The sequence below is a fragment of the Cololabis saira genome, chromosome 16 (assembly GCF_033807715.1).
Source record: "Cololabis saira isolate AMF1-May2022 chromosome 16, fColSai1.1, whole genome shotgun sequence".
Classification (NCBI taxonomy): Eukaryota; Metazoa; Chordata; class Actinopteri; order Beloniformes; family Belonidae; genus Cololabis; species Cololabis saira.
In genome coordinates, this window is record NC_084602.1 from 27,219,991 (window position 1) to 27,235,394 (window position 15,404).

Sequence of the window (15,404 nt, forward strand, 5' to 3'; positions counted from 1 at the left end):
TTGTGACTGACTTACATAGACAACGTCAAAAAGTCAGTAACAGTGCTCTTATTCATTCAAAAAACTGTCCCACACAGAGAACACGGGGTTACTGAATTTTACCTAAAAACACAGTTCTCAGCATACTTTTACACCCAAATATAATTACTTTAATGAATGTCTTTCTGTTATGTACATTTAATGATTTCACCTCATGACTGGTGTTATTAAAAATATTTAAGAATATAAACAAACTTTACAAAGCAGAAATCAAAGAAAAGTCTCTTTCCACTCTGAAACGCACCTTGTGATCTGCAGTAAACTGCCACCGAGCCGCTCACCAGGCCGACGAACAGACAGTGCTTCTTGTAGACCAGGCTGGTGACAGTGGACTTATCGGGGGTGAAGAAATGTTGCAGGCGTACCTTCTTGGACCGTTGACTGCTTTTATACACAATGATGCTAAATTGAATGAAAGATAAACTTAATACAAAGATGCATAAACACACATCTGCGTTTCGTCATTTAACATTTTGGAAACAGATGCATAAAACAATGTTGCTCATTTTTTTCATATCCTTTGACATTTGGTCTAGTACAGCTATTAATTCGTTATTACTTGCAGAAGCACATCTGTACCTGCCCTCCTCCATGCCTAAACAGACACTGGGGGTGTCAGTGGCCTTTGCTGAGGGAACCTGGTTGTTCTCGGGATGGTTTTCACCATTCACTTGAAGTTGCTCAGCTGGGACGTACGCCATGCAGAGGATCCGAGACTCCACGTTGAAACATTCAGTCACTTTAGGGCTGGAGTTCTGCATTGCCACTATCGCTATCTGAGCCATCTGGTTGGTGCAACTTGCAACCTGAACAAAGACAAAAAACCATACATGTTTTTATCATAGTTCATCACTTTAACATTAATCAACTGTCAATAATGATTTAACTTTATAATAATACAGTTAAGCATAAAAAAAACAAACTAGTTTGACATTATGTTAAGTCTTCTTTTATGTCCTTGTTGTAAGATAACACGTTACTCTACTGCACAGAAGGATGTCTCACCCAGACACATCCATGGCCCACAGCAGGAGAGTCAGCTGTACTGTCTGTGTTGACGTGCGGTTCTGGATTATGAACAGCACATTCCACCTACCGCAGAACAAGACAGGAGAAAAGATGTACAAAGTCAGATGTGTACATGTTTTCAGTCCCCGTAACAGAAAACTCTGAGTAATTAAAACAGTTTCTAGGCTGAGTTCAGCATCAATGCTGAGCCTTCCTGTACAAGCAACGTTTAAATCATTTTAAACAGATGCGTCTATGCTCCTGCTCAATTTACCTAGAAGTTTAATAACAGGGGAGACGGTCAATAATGTTGGTTACAAGTATAATGCAACCAAAACTACTAGAAGAAACCAGCTACCAATTTTTAAACAATATTTGACTAAGTCCAACGCCTTAATGGTCACAAGGTAGCTCACTTGAACTTTACCAACTATTTATTAATATTAGAACAGATCTGATATCAACACAGATCTGAGTCAGGGTGTTGGTACAAAATCCAATCCCAAAAAAAGGAAAAAAATACAAACTACGAATAAAAAGCAAAACCACATTGTCCTTTTAAAATGAAAAACCATTACCACACTCACATTTCCTCAACAGCAACATCACATTCACCACTAACATCCCACTCTCACTTTTATAAATGAGAGCCACCTTGAACTTTCCTCCCTCTGGCCAGGTGTGATATTAGTAACATCCTGTTAGAAGTGTGGGTCCATGTGTGCATGAAGAGTTGCTGGAGCTCAACCTTATACATGTTTCCAGTTCAGCTGTTTAGTTTACGTATGAAAAGCATGTTTGCCCTGCTTGGGGATTCATTTCAAGGTACACCATTTCAATAGGGAAAAAAATAATAATTCATTTATGTCAGCAAGGATCAGATATGCTCCTTCTCAAGAAGTGGAAACAGTTTATAAGTCATGCAAGTGAAATGCTTAGTAGGTCCAAAGGTATTAGGACAAGGGATTTCACCTTTTCTCAATTCCCATCTCAGCTTTTGTGTAAATGGGAGATGGAAACACCTTTAATGCCAAAAAAATTTTTCCAGTCCTTATGGAAAACATGTTTTGAAAATCTTCTCCCACGTGTGACTTTGGCTGAAGAGCTGCATCCAGATTGATGGGAACAAGGCTATTTTTAAAATCTGACAGTTGTGAAGGAAAAAAGCCAAAGAAGTGGGGAAATCAAGCCACAGCACAAATTTATTTCACGGCGTGGCAGAGCTTGATTTTCAACTACTTGTTCTGGAATAATATCTGAACAAATTATTTACAGGTGTCAAATCTTATTGATTCTAATTTGAGTCCATCCTGGGCTCACAGAGGTAATCAAACCCTGACCTTTGCATTATCAGGACCATGCTCTTTGCAGCTGAGCAAACCAGCCCAACAAGTCTCTTCGGAGTCAATAATTGTGTGAATATTTGAGTTGAAATGTGTCAGGTGCTCCAACTAGCATGTAATCTATCTCTCATTCTGTCAAATCAAACTGGTCTTCATGGAAATTACAGCGTCAACCTTGTTATTGACAAGATGGAAAAGAAACTCCTCACCTTGAAATCCTGCAGTTTTGACATGACGACAGGCATTTGTCGAAGCAAGAGAGGGTGTTTCTGCTTTTTAATCTGATTTCCATCATCTTCTGCAAAGAACCATCCCTGCAGGTTATCCTCCTCTGATGAAAAAACACACAGACAACACACTTCAATATATACAAAAAGCAATAAAGCAAATTACTTCCTTTAAAGAATGGCTCTAGGGTTTATATTGTAATACTCCAATGATTACTTTAATGAAGTAAATATGACAAATAAATGAGTCAAAAAAGACAAATGAAGCTATGATACTGTATTGTTTTCAGCCACACTTGATAGGAGTGAAAGCTCACAGAAAGGCAGTATACCGTACCTAGAGCCAGTTTAGCCATCTGCAAGTTACTGATCCACGACTGTTTAATGGCCGGGCTGAGTGTGTTGAACACTGCACTGAAGTATGTGGGTTTACCCGTCCTGCCAAAAGAGAAGACAGAACAAATACAAAAGGGATGAGAAAAATAACAAGATCTTTCTAATTTCCCCTGAATTCCTTTTATTCATCTAAAGAACAACATATCAGACAAAACTGGGGAGGTTGGACGTAAAATTTTGCTACAATCTTGACAATGAAAGATTAATGCAGCGGTTCAAAAGTAGGAGAGATCAAGAAATGCAGGCAGAGCGGCAACCAGTTTTTAGTGCACGACAATTTGAATACATTGTTTTTGAACTTTTACCCGGTTAAAAAAAAGTATGAAGTTATGTTTTACTTTTTCTGTCAAGCCATAAATCTGGGAGTGGTTCTTGACTCAGACCTGACTTTTAACAGCCACATTAACACAGTAGTGAAGTCTGTTATCGCCTAAAGAACATATGGAGGATTAAAGAACTGGTGTCTCAGCAGGACTTGCAAAAACTTGTCCATGCTTTTATCTTCAGTAGACTGACATATTGTTCTCACGGGTCTCCAAAGAAATCCATCAAACAGCTGCAGTTAATTCACAATGCTGCTGCCAGAGACCTTGCCAAGACCAAGAGAGTGGATCATATAAGTCCAGTTCTGAGGTCTTTACACTGGCTTCCTGTCCATCACAGAATAGATGTTAAAATCCTGCTGTTGGTTTATAAACCTCTGAATGTTTTAGAGACAATATATCTCTGATCTCCTTGTCCATCATGAAACAATCAGAACCCTCAGGTCGTCAGGGCCATGCCTACTTTCTGTACCCAGAGTTAGAACCAGACTTGATGAGCCATTGTTCAGCTTTTATGCTCTTCACCTGTGGAACAAACCCCCAGAATGCATCAGGGCTGCTGAAACTCTCAGTTGCTTAAAGTCATGGTTGAACAAACCTTTTTATTTACTGCTGCATTTCAGTAATCCCTTATAATGCACTGCAACCCTTAGTTCTTGCATCGCATTTGTGTAATTATTTTTAACTGATGTCTGTCTGTCTTTAATTATCCTTTTAAACTCTTTTACTTTTTAATGGATGTCTTTAAAATTATTTTTTAATGTAAAGCACTTTGAACTATTTTGTACATGAAATTTTCTCAAAAATTTCTCAAAAATTATTTTGTTTAGTGCTTTTGTCTTGTTCGTTTTTGGCCTGTTAGTGTGTTATTGTGTCTTGTGTTATTAATGCTGATGTTACTGTTGCTGCTTCATGTTGTTTCTGTTTTCGTTTGTAGCAATTGTCTGTTGTTGAGCTTATGTTAACCTGTGTGTGTATGTATTTTAGCTTAGTTTCTTACCTTTTAATCTTTATTCTGATATAGCCTTTTTATTTGGAAATGTTTTATTGATTATGTCTTAATCATTTTTCTTTTAGGTTGACTATTTTTACACCAGTCCAGGGACAGCAGATGCAAAATAGCCTTTTTGGCTAATTCCGGCACATTTTACATTTGTTTAAATGTGTTATTAATGTGCATTGTCCCTGTTATCTAAACCTTTAAATAAATAAATAAATGTGCTTTACAAATAAACTTGCCTTGCCTTGTCAGGAAAGTCCTCACAATGTGTTTTATATGAAACGTTTGCATCAGTGAAGCAACTGTGGAGCAAGAATTGCCACTTAAGTCTCTCCAAAGGTTTGTGTGAATGTCAAAAAAAGTAACGTCAAAAAAATCTTTAAAAAAAATAAATAAAAAAAGGAAAAAGAACTAGCTACCCAAGTCAAACCGCACTTTTTAAGGCAAATGAGTCTGCCTGGTCAATAAGGAGATCGAGTGTGACAGATGCCAATGTCAATTATCGCTTCTATAAGCAGCCCTTGCAGTGTGTGGTCATTAAATGTGTGTGCCTGCTGTGTATGTTTGCACGTCTCAAATGATTTTTCCCTGTTGCTGTCGGGTGGTGAGAAGGGGCTGTATTCTGCAATGGAGGGATGAAGCAAGGAACGAGAGCAGCACAGCTGTGTTTCCAAACATAACCACGGATAATCTCAGCGGTTAAATGCAGCAGAGATGAGTGATGAAAAGAGAAGTACAAAGAAAGGAAAGGAAAAGACAGCTGTGGTCATAAATAATGTGAATGGTTCCGAAACAAGACGACCCCTTGGGAAAACTGTATCAGGGCTATAATGTTGTGGTGATGTGTAACAGTATAATTGTGTTTAGCAAAAGCATCCGATTTTGGTTGCAAACACTGACGTGTATTTCCTTTTTTGTGATTCAGGCCTCATATTAGAGCTAATGGGGAAATGTGTTTATCCAAATATCCCACTGTGCTTTAATACACTCTCATAAAGCTGGAACAGCAGGGTAAAAGCAGGGTAAAAGGGGATAAAGACAACACTAGGATAAACAGAACAGCCCCAGAGACGACACTGCTGTTATGTTCTGGCAGGACCACAGTCGGGCACAAGTCGAACATGCGTGTATGTAATTGCATATATAAACAGACTTGTCTTGTTTGCCGGGCAGCTGAAGTTGGATCCTACACCGGTCAGCTGCCCTGATCTCTTCTTCCTTCTTCAGTATGAGCCTCTGGAGACCTGATACCCAGTCCTGCGCCACGGTGGGATTCACATTCTGCACGCAAGAGCATAGGTAGACCAGAAAAAGAGAGGGAAAGATGAGGAGAGAGAGAGTAATGGCATTCAGGGGAAAAATAATTAAGAGGGTGAGAAAGAAGGAAGGAGCAAACAACACGCAAAAAACATAAATGAGCAAATAAACACTTGCTGTTCTTTTGCCTTAATTTAAAGGGGACCTATTATGGCATCTAATACCTATTTGAAACAGGCCTTGAATGTCTTAAAAACAAGCTTTTGATTGTTTTTGCTAAATAAATTCAAATCAAATCAAATCAAATAAAATCAAACTTTATTTATATAGCACTTCTCATACACATAATGCAACACAAAGTGCTTAACATAAAACAAATAAACATAAAACTTATTAACGACTAAAATATTTAGATAAAACATGAGATTAAACAAAAATAAAATATGATAAAAAAGGATAAACTAAATATAAAACAGAGCAGTAAGATCCAATAAAAATAAGGGTGAGCATAAGAAATTTAAAAGAGTTAAATGAGTCAGTTAAAAGCCTGATTAAAGAGATGGGTCTTGAGCCTCTTTTTAAAAACATCAACAGTTAGAAATTCAGCCTCTGAGCCATGTCTTTATCTTCCCATTCTCTAACCGTATTCGCTATGTGGGATTCGTGAGTGGGCGGGCGGCTATGATAATGACACACTGTGCTGACTGGCTGCCTGACACGATGACGCGAATGACGCAATACACCGCTACGAAAAAATGGCGGAAGCTCTGGCCAGCGGAGTTAGTTGTGGGCGTGGTTTCACGCATCGGAGGCCAACCGATGTAAATCGCGCCCGTCGTTACGTAACGACGGGAGCAGAATCGCCACATCACACTGGATGGCTCATCCGGGCGACTGTACAGACACTGCAGAATTTGGTTGCTTTACTCCTTCTCTGAGTTGGCAGGTTGAGGGGAGACCACTTTATATATGTTAAAGCAAGAGAAAACTTGTTTTTCATAATAGGTCCCCTTTAATGAAGTGATTCGCCATCTCAGCTGGATGAAGCGGGTCACGAGCTATACTGGATTCGCACATCTGTGCAAGTATAAGATTCTTATTGCGAGAACATGTCACAGGAAATGTGGCCTTGAAGTATTTTACTCCAATGCAGCATGACCCATAAACCGACGAAATGCCTCTCATTTCACGTGTAATATTTAAATACTGTCCATATCATTGAAGAGGCAAAGTTTAGTGTTAAATTCTTGGCCCCTTTTCCCTTTGCCTTTGCATCAGTCTCCATCCCTCCTTCCGTCTATTTGGAGACATATCTTTCTGAGAGCTCTTTCATTACCCTGCCACCAGCAGAGCACACCACAAACACAGCCTTTACATACTCAGGCTGTGCTCTGCAGACCTACACCTCAATTTCACCAGCACAGGCCCTCTTGTGTGGGCACATGATATGACAGAGTTCACTTGTTTCAAACAGGTCTGAAGAGACTCCTGGTAATTGACTAAGGTAAATGAACCATGCCGGTGCATTCCATAGTCTGAGTATTATATGCTCACATAACAGCCCAGTCCTTATGAACATCTGAGTAGAAACACAATGAATAGGTTTTTAATTTAGCAAATTTAGCCAAACTTAATGGTCTGTTAATACATGGCATAAATAAAGTAAAAGATTTCCTCTGAAATCAGAAAAAGAATAGATAACATTTAAATTTTTAATTAATCAGGGTTAAAAGCATTACTGTTTACTCAAGCGTACTCTTAAATTAAACTTACCTGCTGTATTCTACTGCCCTTATTTTTAACTGCTTGTGCTTTTTATTATATTACTTATTTTCTTATTCTTATTTACTGTCTAATTATGTCTTGCCGCTTTTAATGTCAATGTAAAGCACTTTGAATTACCTTGTGTTGAATTGTGCTATATAAATAAATTTGCCTTGCCTTGCCTTGCCTAATTCTTCGTGTCTGTGATGACCTCACAAACCTTTGAAAATATACTAAACATCAGTTTAACTTCCACAGAATTGTATTTCACTGATTTGACAGTGTTTGCGTTTAAAGAAGTCATACGGTACCTGATAGTTTCCTTTGAGGCTGCAGATCATGCTGGAAATCTGATTGACCAAACTGAGATCATGAATTAGATTCTGCAGATCTTGGTACAGCTGACCCGGGCCCACGTACAGCTTGTCTGCACAAAAACACAGTTGTTGTTTTTTAATTTGCAAGTTATTTACATTAAGTGAAATAAATGTGAATCTCTATTGGAAGGTACAAAACTTAACCCAAAAAAAAAGTAAAATATATACATATGAAGCATGACACCAGTTTAAACCCACAGATACAGAGGTTTTTCTGCGATCTAAACGCATCAGCTGTCAACAGTTCCCTCACGCAGAGCTGGATACGCAGCCACCAGTGGGCGAGGACAGTCTCACGAGATCAGATGTTAGAAATGGGACAAAGATCAATAAAGAGCAATCAGTTACTCCAAAGGCAGCAGAGACAGCTCTGCAAATGTGTCAGTGATTCACATCCATGTTTCGCTTGTTGAAACACTGTTATCTGCTGTCAGCTTTCAAACGCCAGCTTCTTTCCATTTTGTTCATATTTTTTTCTTTACTTTATAGCTGCCAGAACGGCTTTGGTGCAGTATATTTGCCTCTCATCATTTCTACATTTAAAGCATCAAATCTAATGATCCCGTGTGATGTAATCAGAATAACTGATGAGTTGTACATCTGTACCAAAAGAAAATGACGTGTTTCACCGCAGCAACAGAAAATATTCAGGATTATGTTCCAAGTGGAAGACTTTCAAAGGAGGCAACAAATGCTTGGAATACATCGTCTAGCTGTGGGGATGATGCAGGATGATGAATGGTCCAAAATGTTTTCACATTTTCTCATGAGTGTGCACAATACGACTGTTGATGTTGAGGAAATGTGAGGTGGTTCATCATTTAATGTTAGGAGGTTCTGAAGCCACTTTACAGTATTCTTAAATAACAAGATTAGTATTTTTTTTTAACGTTTTTTTGATCACCAGTTTAATTGTGAAGAGCAGCACCCAGAGAGTAGCAGGAGAATTCCTGTCCGTTGGTAAACGTTGCCACCAGACAAATAGTTGAGGTCGTCTGTTCAAAATGGCTCATTTAACAGGAACAAGACTTTTTCAAATTAGATTGTACTGCGTAAATCGTTTTCATTCCTGAAGACAGCTAACGAGCACACATCAGTGAACAAGGAATTAAAATACATCAGAGTGTTTGGCACCTAAAAGCCTTCAGCTCAGCTCTTCCTTTGCTTCTACATTCCCCTCATCATTGTCTTCCACAATTGCAACTCAGTCGAGCTGGCGCTTCTTCTCCATAGCAACCCAGTCCATTGTCCTCCTGAAGGTCTCCCTAGCTGAGTACTCGGGGATAACTTTATCCCTGTTTGTGCATCACCAAATGCTGCATTCGGAGTTGCTTCTCTGAGAAAATGTTTCTAAAATCTTTGTTTGTTTGCAAAAGGCTCTCAGAGAAAGTCTGCTACCTTTACACATGTATGAGCACAGATACAACAGCATCCTGCACGGCATATGGATTTTAGATAATGCTGTCATTTTCATGCTCAATGGCATTCTATATTATGTCAACGGCAATGGCACACATACTAATCACTCCGCTAGTCTGATGAGGTGTCTACCTTTTGCCAGCATTTTTGTGTACAATTGAAATAACTGTCTGGTTTAAATGAGTTCTGCAACTATCGTGGCTTGTTAGTCTCTTCAAATAAGGAGCTAAATACAGGTCTTAACATATATCCTGACTGTACCTAATTGCTTCACCCTCACAAATAAAGAAAGAGCAGATGTAGCACCGCGCAAATCAGCAACATGGATGTGCTGTTTACCGTTTGAAGTATCAAGTACAAATAATGAAAATAAGAGGTTAATACAATCCAGATATCATTAAGATCACTATTCCCACAGACTAGACAGGTTCCGTGCAGTCCATCCCAACTGGGATCCAACTTTCTGAAAGGCTCTTTGTGCGAGTTCCAAACGCCAAAAGCTTTCCAACAAAAATGGTCCTGGGAGCATCTTCAGACGGAGGCCAGTCTTCTTTTCAATTACACACTTCTTAAAAGCAAACAATGTATCTAGAAATTACATACTGTGCTCGGAGGGGAAGTAGGAATATGTGACTTTAAATGACAAGTTTGCAGGGTGGTCCCACCACTGTGCTGCATAAAGGTGAACTCATCCGAAAAGCATTCAAAAACATGACATCATGTGCTGGAGTCTTTTCAGTGCCTCCTAGCTGGTTCATCGCTAAGCTGCTTTTGGCTGAGCGCAGACAAGTGAGAAACTGTTGTTTCCCCTTGTTAAAAGTTTCTGGACTATGAACGCAATTCTAAATATACACAAACAATCAGGCTGATCTTATTACTGATATTAATTTAAAACAATGTGATGATGGATAATCTCTCCAAATCAGCTTCCAAGACCTCTAATTCATTAAATGCAATTTGTAGAAAACTATAGTACAGTGACACCCAAATGACCTTTCATAGGCTTGAGGAGAGTACGTTTATTACGCTTGTATGATCACAGAAGGTCAAGATGAGGTTGTGAACCTGTCTGTGATTTGCAAACCGAGGAAAACCTTCCAGCCAGACCAGATGTTACTCAGGTCTGCTTCTGCCATCTGTTAACATCCATCCGTCTAACAGCTGGACTCTTGGTTTGGCTCAGTGACGTACAGGCAGAGGGATGCAGATGACCTGACATGAGACGGTGCAGAGAGAGCACGCTAAATGGAGCTTAAATGAAAAAGAGTATGCCGGCAGATAAAAGGAAGTACACCATGGTGGTGGAAGAGGGGCTCATCTCTGAGCACGAATTAACCAAAGCTTTTTGTAATGAAACATGGCTGATGGATTGTATGCTGGACTACAAACAAAAAATTGCAGGATTTTATTGAGATATACACCTAAAAGAAAAAGTTAGTATTAGGTTAATGTATAATACAGAGATGGCAATTCCAGGCCTGTGTCACGGGCAACCAAAAATGTGAAACTTTGACCTCAGCTTGAAAACTCATAACCGTTGACGGGCTGAGGATAATACTTTATTATAGCATTCACCAGCGCAGCAATGACACCACACTGCCTTGAGACAAACATACGAACACAAGAAGCAAATCCAGGAATAAAAACTGCAGTGCTGTGCCCACAAAATCATACACTCTCTTTATGTCTCTTGTTTGTCTGATCTGGGCCTTTTAAAGTGGTGGAGCAGCTGTGTGTGACAGAGTGGAAGCCAGTGGAAAGACTGAAATCATTGCACTCAGTAGCCAGCAGACCAAAGGGCTGCAGAGAGGAAAAATACACGCTTAGTTCCTGGAAGCTTTGTGCAGGCCTGACACAATTTGTTATTTGCATTTATCAAGGAATATTTTAGTAGATTTTTTTCTTTATTTCCTATTCTGAATGAACAGAAATCAGACTGTTCAATCAAATGCCTAAAACCTAGTAATTGTCAACTTAGCAACCTAAAGCTGTTACTTTCTCTACCAACCCTCTTGTCTATCCATCTATCACAAAGTACGAAACAATTGCTCGAAGACTGCTGATTTAAGATAACTAATGGGCCGCTGTGTTTCATACTTGGCTTGGCGTTGATTACGACCTTCTCCCCAGAATGAGGGACTGGGTATCGGTTGGTGTCGACCATGTCTTCACTGGAGCCAAACTCCAGAACCTCCACAAAGCTCAAAGGGACACTCCACTTCAGAAGGAACTTCCGGTCGAGTGGAGCGTTTCCACCAACGCTCCCAGTGCCATCCTGACATCTGGATGGATGGAAAGACGGTTAAAAGTTCTGCATGGAAAAGTGCTCTTTCATATCAGTTGATTTGAGATGGTCAGTCAGGAAAGTAATGCACACAAATAAGACTTAAACAACAGTTTCACACATTTATCAATTATTTTCTGTAAGAAGGCACTAGAGACAGTTGATAGTAGGCCTGTGTTGAAAAAATCGATTCTCATATTGATTCCTAAAAATCGATTCATATGTCTAAAGATCGATTTTATTTTTCTTTCATTTATTTATGTATTTTTTTTTTTCATCATTACCTTACAACTTTTGGTTATTTTTTTGTTTATCCCCAAAAAAGGAATGTTTTGTTGGAGATGAGAATAACTGGTGCCATGTTTTTGCCTTTAAATATGTTTAAAGGTATGAAAACATTAAAGTGTTAGGTTATAATTGCATAAATTGTCTATATTTCATTACTTTATATACTGTCTTGTGGTTACATTTGCAAAAAATGCTAAAAACCAAATGCTCAAAAATTAAAAACCAAAATAGACCGAAAATGGAACAAATAAAAACGGAATGTGGGAAAAAATAAAACCGATTTCATTCGTCTGTTTCCTCCCTGGATCTGTTTGGTAATTCTGATCCACATGATGTTTCTGAAAGCAGTTCTATCAGCATTCTGGGAGCTGATTGGTCCTTACAGCATCATTAACTGCCAATACTTGCTGTTTAATCTCAATATAATACTAGTAGTAATATTTTGCATAACTACAGTCATATAATTCATACAACAGTTAAAAAAACTGTTTTAATAACACTAACCCAAATCAATATCGGAATCGAATCGAATCGGATCGAATCAAATCTTGATAATCGATTCTGAATCTTAAGAATAATCAAATCGATTCTTGACATTTGAATCGATCCCCAGCCCTAGCTGATAGTGGCCTTTCTTACCGGATATTGGGTGTGGCACACATGAGCACGTCGTTGAGCAGGAAGAGCCGTCGCTCTTTGGTTTTGAGGATTTCACCACGCTCACTGTACACCGTTTCCACCATGTCGTCTGAACGTATCAGGTATCGGCTGCCGTTACTCAAGAGCTGAGAGATGGGGATAATAAGTCAGCAGGGGTTTGGACCCCTGATGTAAGGTTTTGTGCAAAGACACCGCAAACAACAGGTAGCTCAGAGAAGGAATGGAGATGTGCAAAAGACCAAATGCTCTCAGATTTCATGAGGCTTTTAACAATATTCTCACTTTTCCTTTACATGTGTCCAGAAACTATCTTATCGATGGCTGAATAGCAAAAACTCCCATTTCCAAAATGATCCCAAAAACATGGGGAAAGTCTTTGCAACTCATTAATACCTAGACATTATTGTTAACACACAGTATTGTAATCTTGTCCAAAAACAGTGCATCATTTATTGGGTATCCATAATAAATATATATATAAACAAAAAAGAGAGTACATTTTTCTGGTAGGAGGCTTTGTGTTTCGGCTGTTATATTGATACAAGTATATAAGAAAAAGGGACTTTGGGGAATTAAAGTCTGTGAGGTACTAAACTGTACAAGCTCATGAAGTGCAAGATGTAAAGAAAAAGTAAAAAAAAGGGCGAATTTCGTCCGGGCAGAATAACTGCATAAATATGTGCAAGCGGTGCAAATAATAATCAGTACATTATTAACTCTTACACACTCGCTTAATCAGCATGTAGATGGGACAAACTTGAAAAAGCAAGAAGATAAACTCTACTGGGGGTTCACAACATCATGTGACTCAGTTTCAAACGTTCATGGTGTCTCACGGAGCGACCAAAAGAAACGGGCAAACCTTATTGAGGTAGCGCTCATTCATGGCCTTCGCAATGTGACGGATCTCGCAGCGCTGGTCAGCTTCCCTCTTCTTCTCGTTGAGCTTCTCAGCCAGCGTTTCCAGTTCAGTCAAAGCCATCTGTAGGGGCAGACGGTCTGCATGGCCCACTGGTGTGTTCTTCAACATGTCCTGATGAGGACGAGGGAATGAAGTCAAGCATTAATGAAGCAAGAGCAGCACTACGACTCTCACTAAATCTGCAAATTGTCTTCAACAGTTGATGGAAACGTGTGGTTTCTTACTCATCCATTTTTTTGTATCCATGTTGCTTACATTTTCAGTACTGATCAAGATTTTAGCATTCTATGTGCTAGGAACTACTGTATTTTGGTATTGTATCTTTTATCTACAGTTATTACGCTCATGTTATACGCATGTATACAAAAACAGAGAGCATCCCATCACCTCACATTTTCTTTGAAAAGGGACACAGAAAAACCCCCACTAGTCTAAAGGGAAGCAGATTTGAAAGATGAGTAAATCATGTCACTTTAGAGCAATTTCCTTACCACCATTGAAAAACAAATGCTCTCATTTCTGTGTGTCCTGCTCCCCCTGCTGGCGAGTTTGTATACAACACTGTTTTCTACTGTTTTAATGATAATAATGATATATTTTTTTTACAGTAAGAGGTTTCTTGTACCTGAAGAAGCAAAATGAACTGTGGGAATCTCTGAATAGGTTTCATCATCAGGCCATAGAGAGTCATTCGGTCACTGCTGGTCTCCTGACGATGCTGCGCGTGAGAAAAGGACATTACTGCATCTTTATAACACAAGTTATTTACCTATCTTTATTTATTGTAAGCACCTGTTATAATATCAAAAGGCAAGACTCTGGAAATAAAATCAAGAATTTAGCTTCATAAAAAATTAAAACAAATGTAATGCTTTTCCATTGAATAGCATTCAAATAAAAATGATGATCACAGTGAGTAAATATGAGTTTTTCCCAAAAATAAAAATAACATAAAAAGATCCTGAAGCAAGACAAATATCTGTGTCTCTGTCATTTGAATCTTACATGATTATTTTTGCCATAAATTTGTTATTTCTAATACCTTGAGAAAGTCAAGAAAGCCAGGTTTGGAGACGCACGTCTTCCTGACCACTGCCATCGCAGTGCTGAAGTTATTCACGTACTCACTGTAGGCGTCCAGCACCATGGACTTTGAAAACTGCAGAGAAATAAAGACCAACAATATAGAAATATTCGTATAACAAACACAGAAACGTAGTACATTTGGAAAGCATTTTTTTAAAGAACAGTTCAAAGCAATAAATATAACAGTTAATGTGAACATAGTGATGTGAGAATCCTGTAAACATGATCCCACACATGGACAGTCCAGCCGAGCGCCCAAAGTCAGTGTTGACAAGAGGAATTGCAAGAATTTACCACTGTGTTACTAAAGCTGTTGTTTGAGAAGACAAATCTGACTATGTTTTACGAGTTAACATCATTCTGATGACATCCTGGCAATCACCGTAGGAAACAAGGCATTAATAAGACCATTTGTCAGTCTGTGGAAGTTGATTTAATCCTTTTTTTAAATACATTTTTATGGCCACTCTACAAATGATAGTTTTTGTGTCATACATTTTTGTTTTTTTAACCATCTTTTTATAGTTATACTTGTTGTTTCTGGTTTGGAGGGCCTTATGGATCTCTTATCAATACTCTTTGCAAGTTCTTTTTATCTGCACTTGGGAAAACTGCAGCTTCAACAGCTGTATTTCACTCAATCAATGTTAAATGTTCAAAGGAAACAAAATCAGCAGAATTTGAACGATTAAGGGTTATCGAAACAATTCTGCACAGTTTGTGAAATTCTGTGTTTTTGTTTTTAAACAAAGGTTTCTGCTCACCGAGGCCACAAAGACATCCCCGATCATCTCCAGACTGTCCCACTCAGCCACACGGCTAGCTAGTGCGATCTGGAACAGGAAGTGGCACTGCAGGATCTCGCGCACGCGATAGAAGGTTATCTTCAGCTTCCTGTCACTGAGGAGTCTGGGCTCAATCTGGGACAGTGGCTTCTCATAATGCTGTTAAAATCAGACAGCACAACTTGTAATAAGCACCACTGCAAAAGTACTTTGAAGATGACTGCAA

General features: G+C 38.9%; 1 protein-coding gene across 2 annotated transcripts in view; it reads right to left on the minus strand.

The window, feature by feature from the left end:
• Positions 1 to 15,404, minus strand: part of arhgef10 (Rho guanine nucleotide exchange factor (GEF) 10) — a 53,329-nt gene that overhangs the window by 15,831 nt on the left and 22,094 nt on the right. For both annotated transcript variants that reach the window (XM_061743013.1, XM_061743012.1), the window contains 13 exons: positions 15,158 to 15,337; positions 14,350 to 14,466; positions 13,933 to 14,025; positions 13,248 to 13,418; positions 12,365 to 12,510; positions 11,251 to 11,435; positions 7,669 to 7,784; positions 5,490 to 5,617; positions 2,955 to 3,055; positions 2,600 to 2,721; positions 1,045 to 1,131; positions 619 to 845; positions 284 to 441 (listed from right to left, as the gene is read on the minus strand). In XM_061743013.1, the coding sequence (XP_061598997.1) occupies positions 284 to 441; positions 619 to 845; positions 1,045 to 1,131; positions 2,600 to 2,721; positions 2,955 to 3,055; positions 5,490 to 5,617; positions 7,669 to 7,784; positions 11,251 to 11,435; positions 12,365 to 12,510; positions 13,248 to 13,418; positions 13,933 to 14,025; positions 14,350 to 14,466; positions 15,158 to 15,337 (1,831 nt within the window). The remainder of the gene's footprint in view (positions 1 to 283; positions 442 to 618; positions 846 to 1,044; positions 1,132 to 2,599; positions 2,722 to 2,954; positions 3,056 to 5,489; positions 5,618 to 7,668; positions 7,785 to 11,250; positions 11,436 to 12,364; positions 12,511 to 13,247; positions 13,419 to 13,932; positions 14,026 to 14,349; positions 14,467 to 15,157; positions 15,338 to 15,404) is intronic.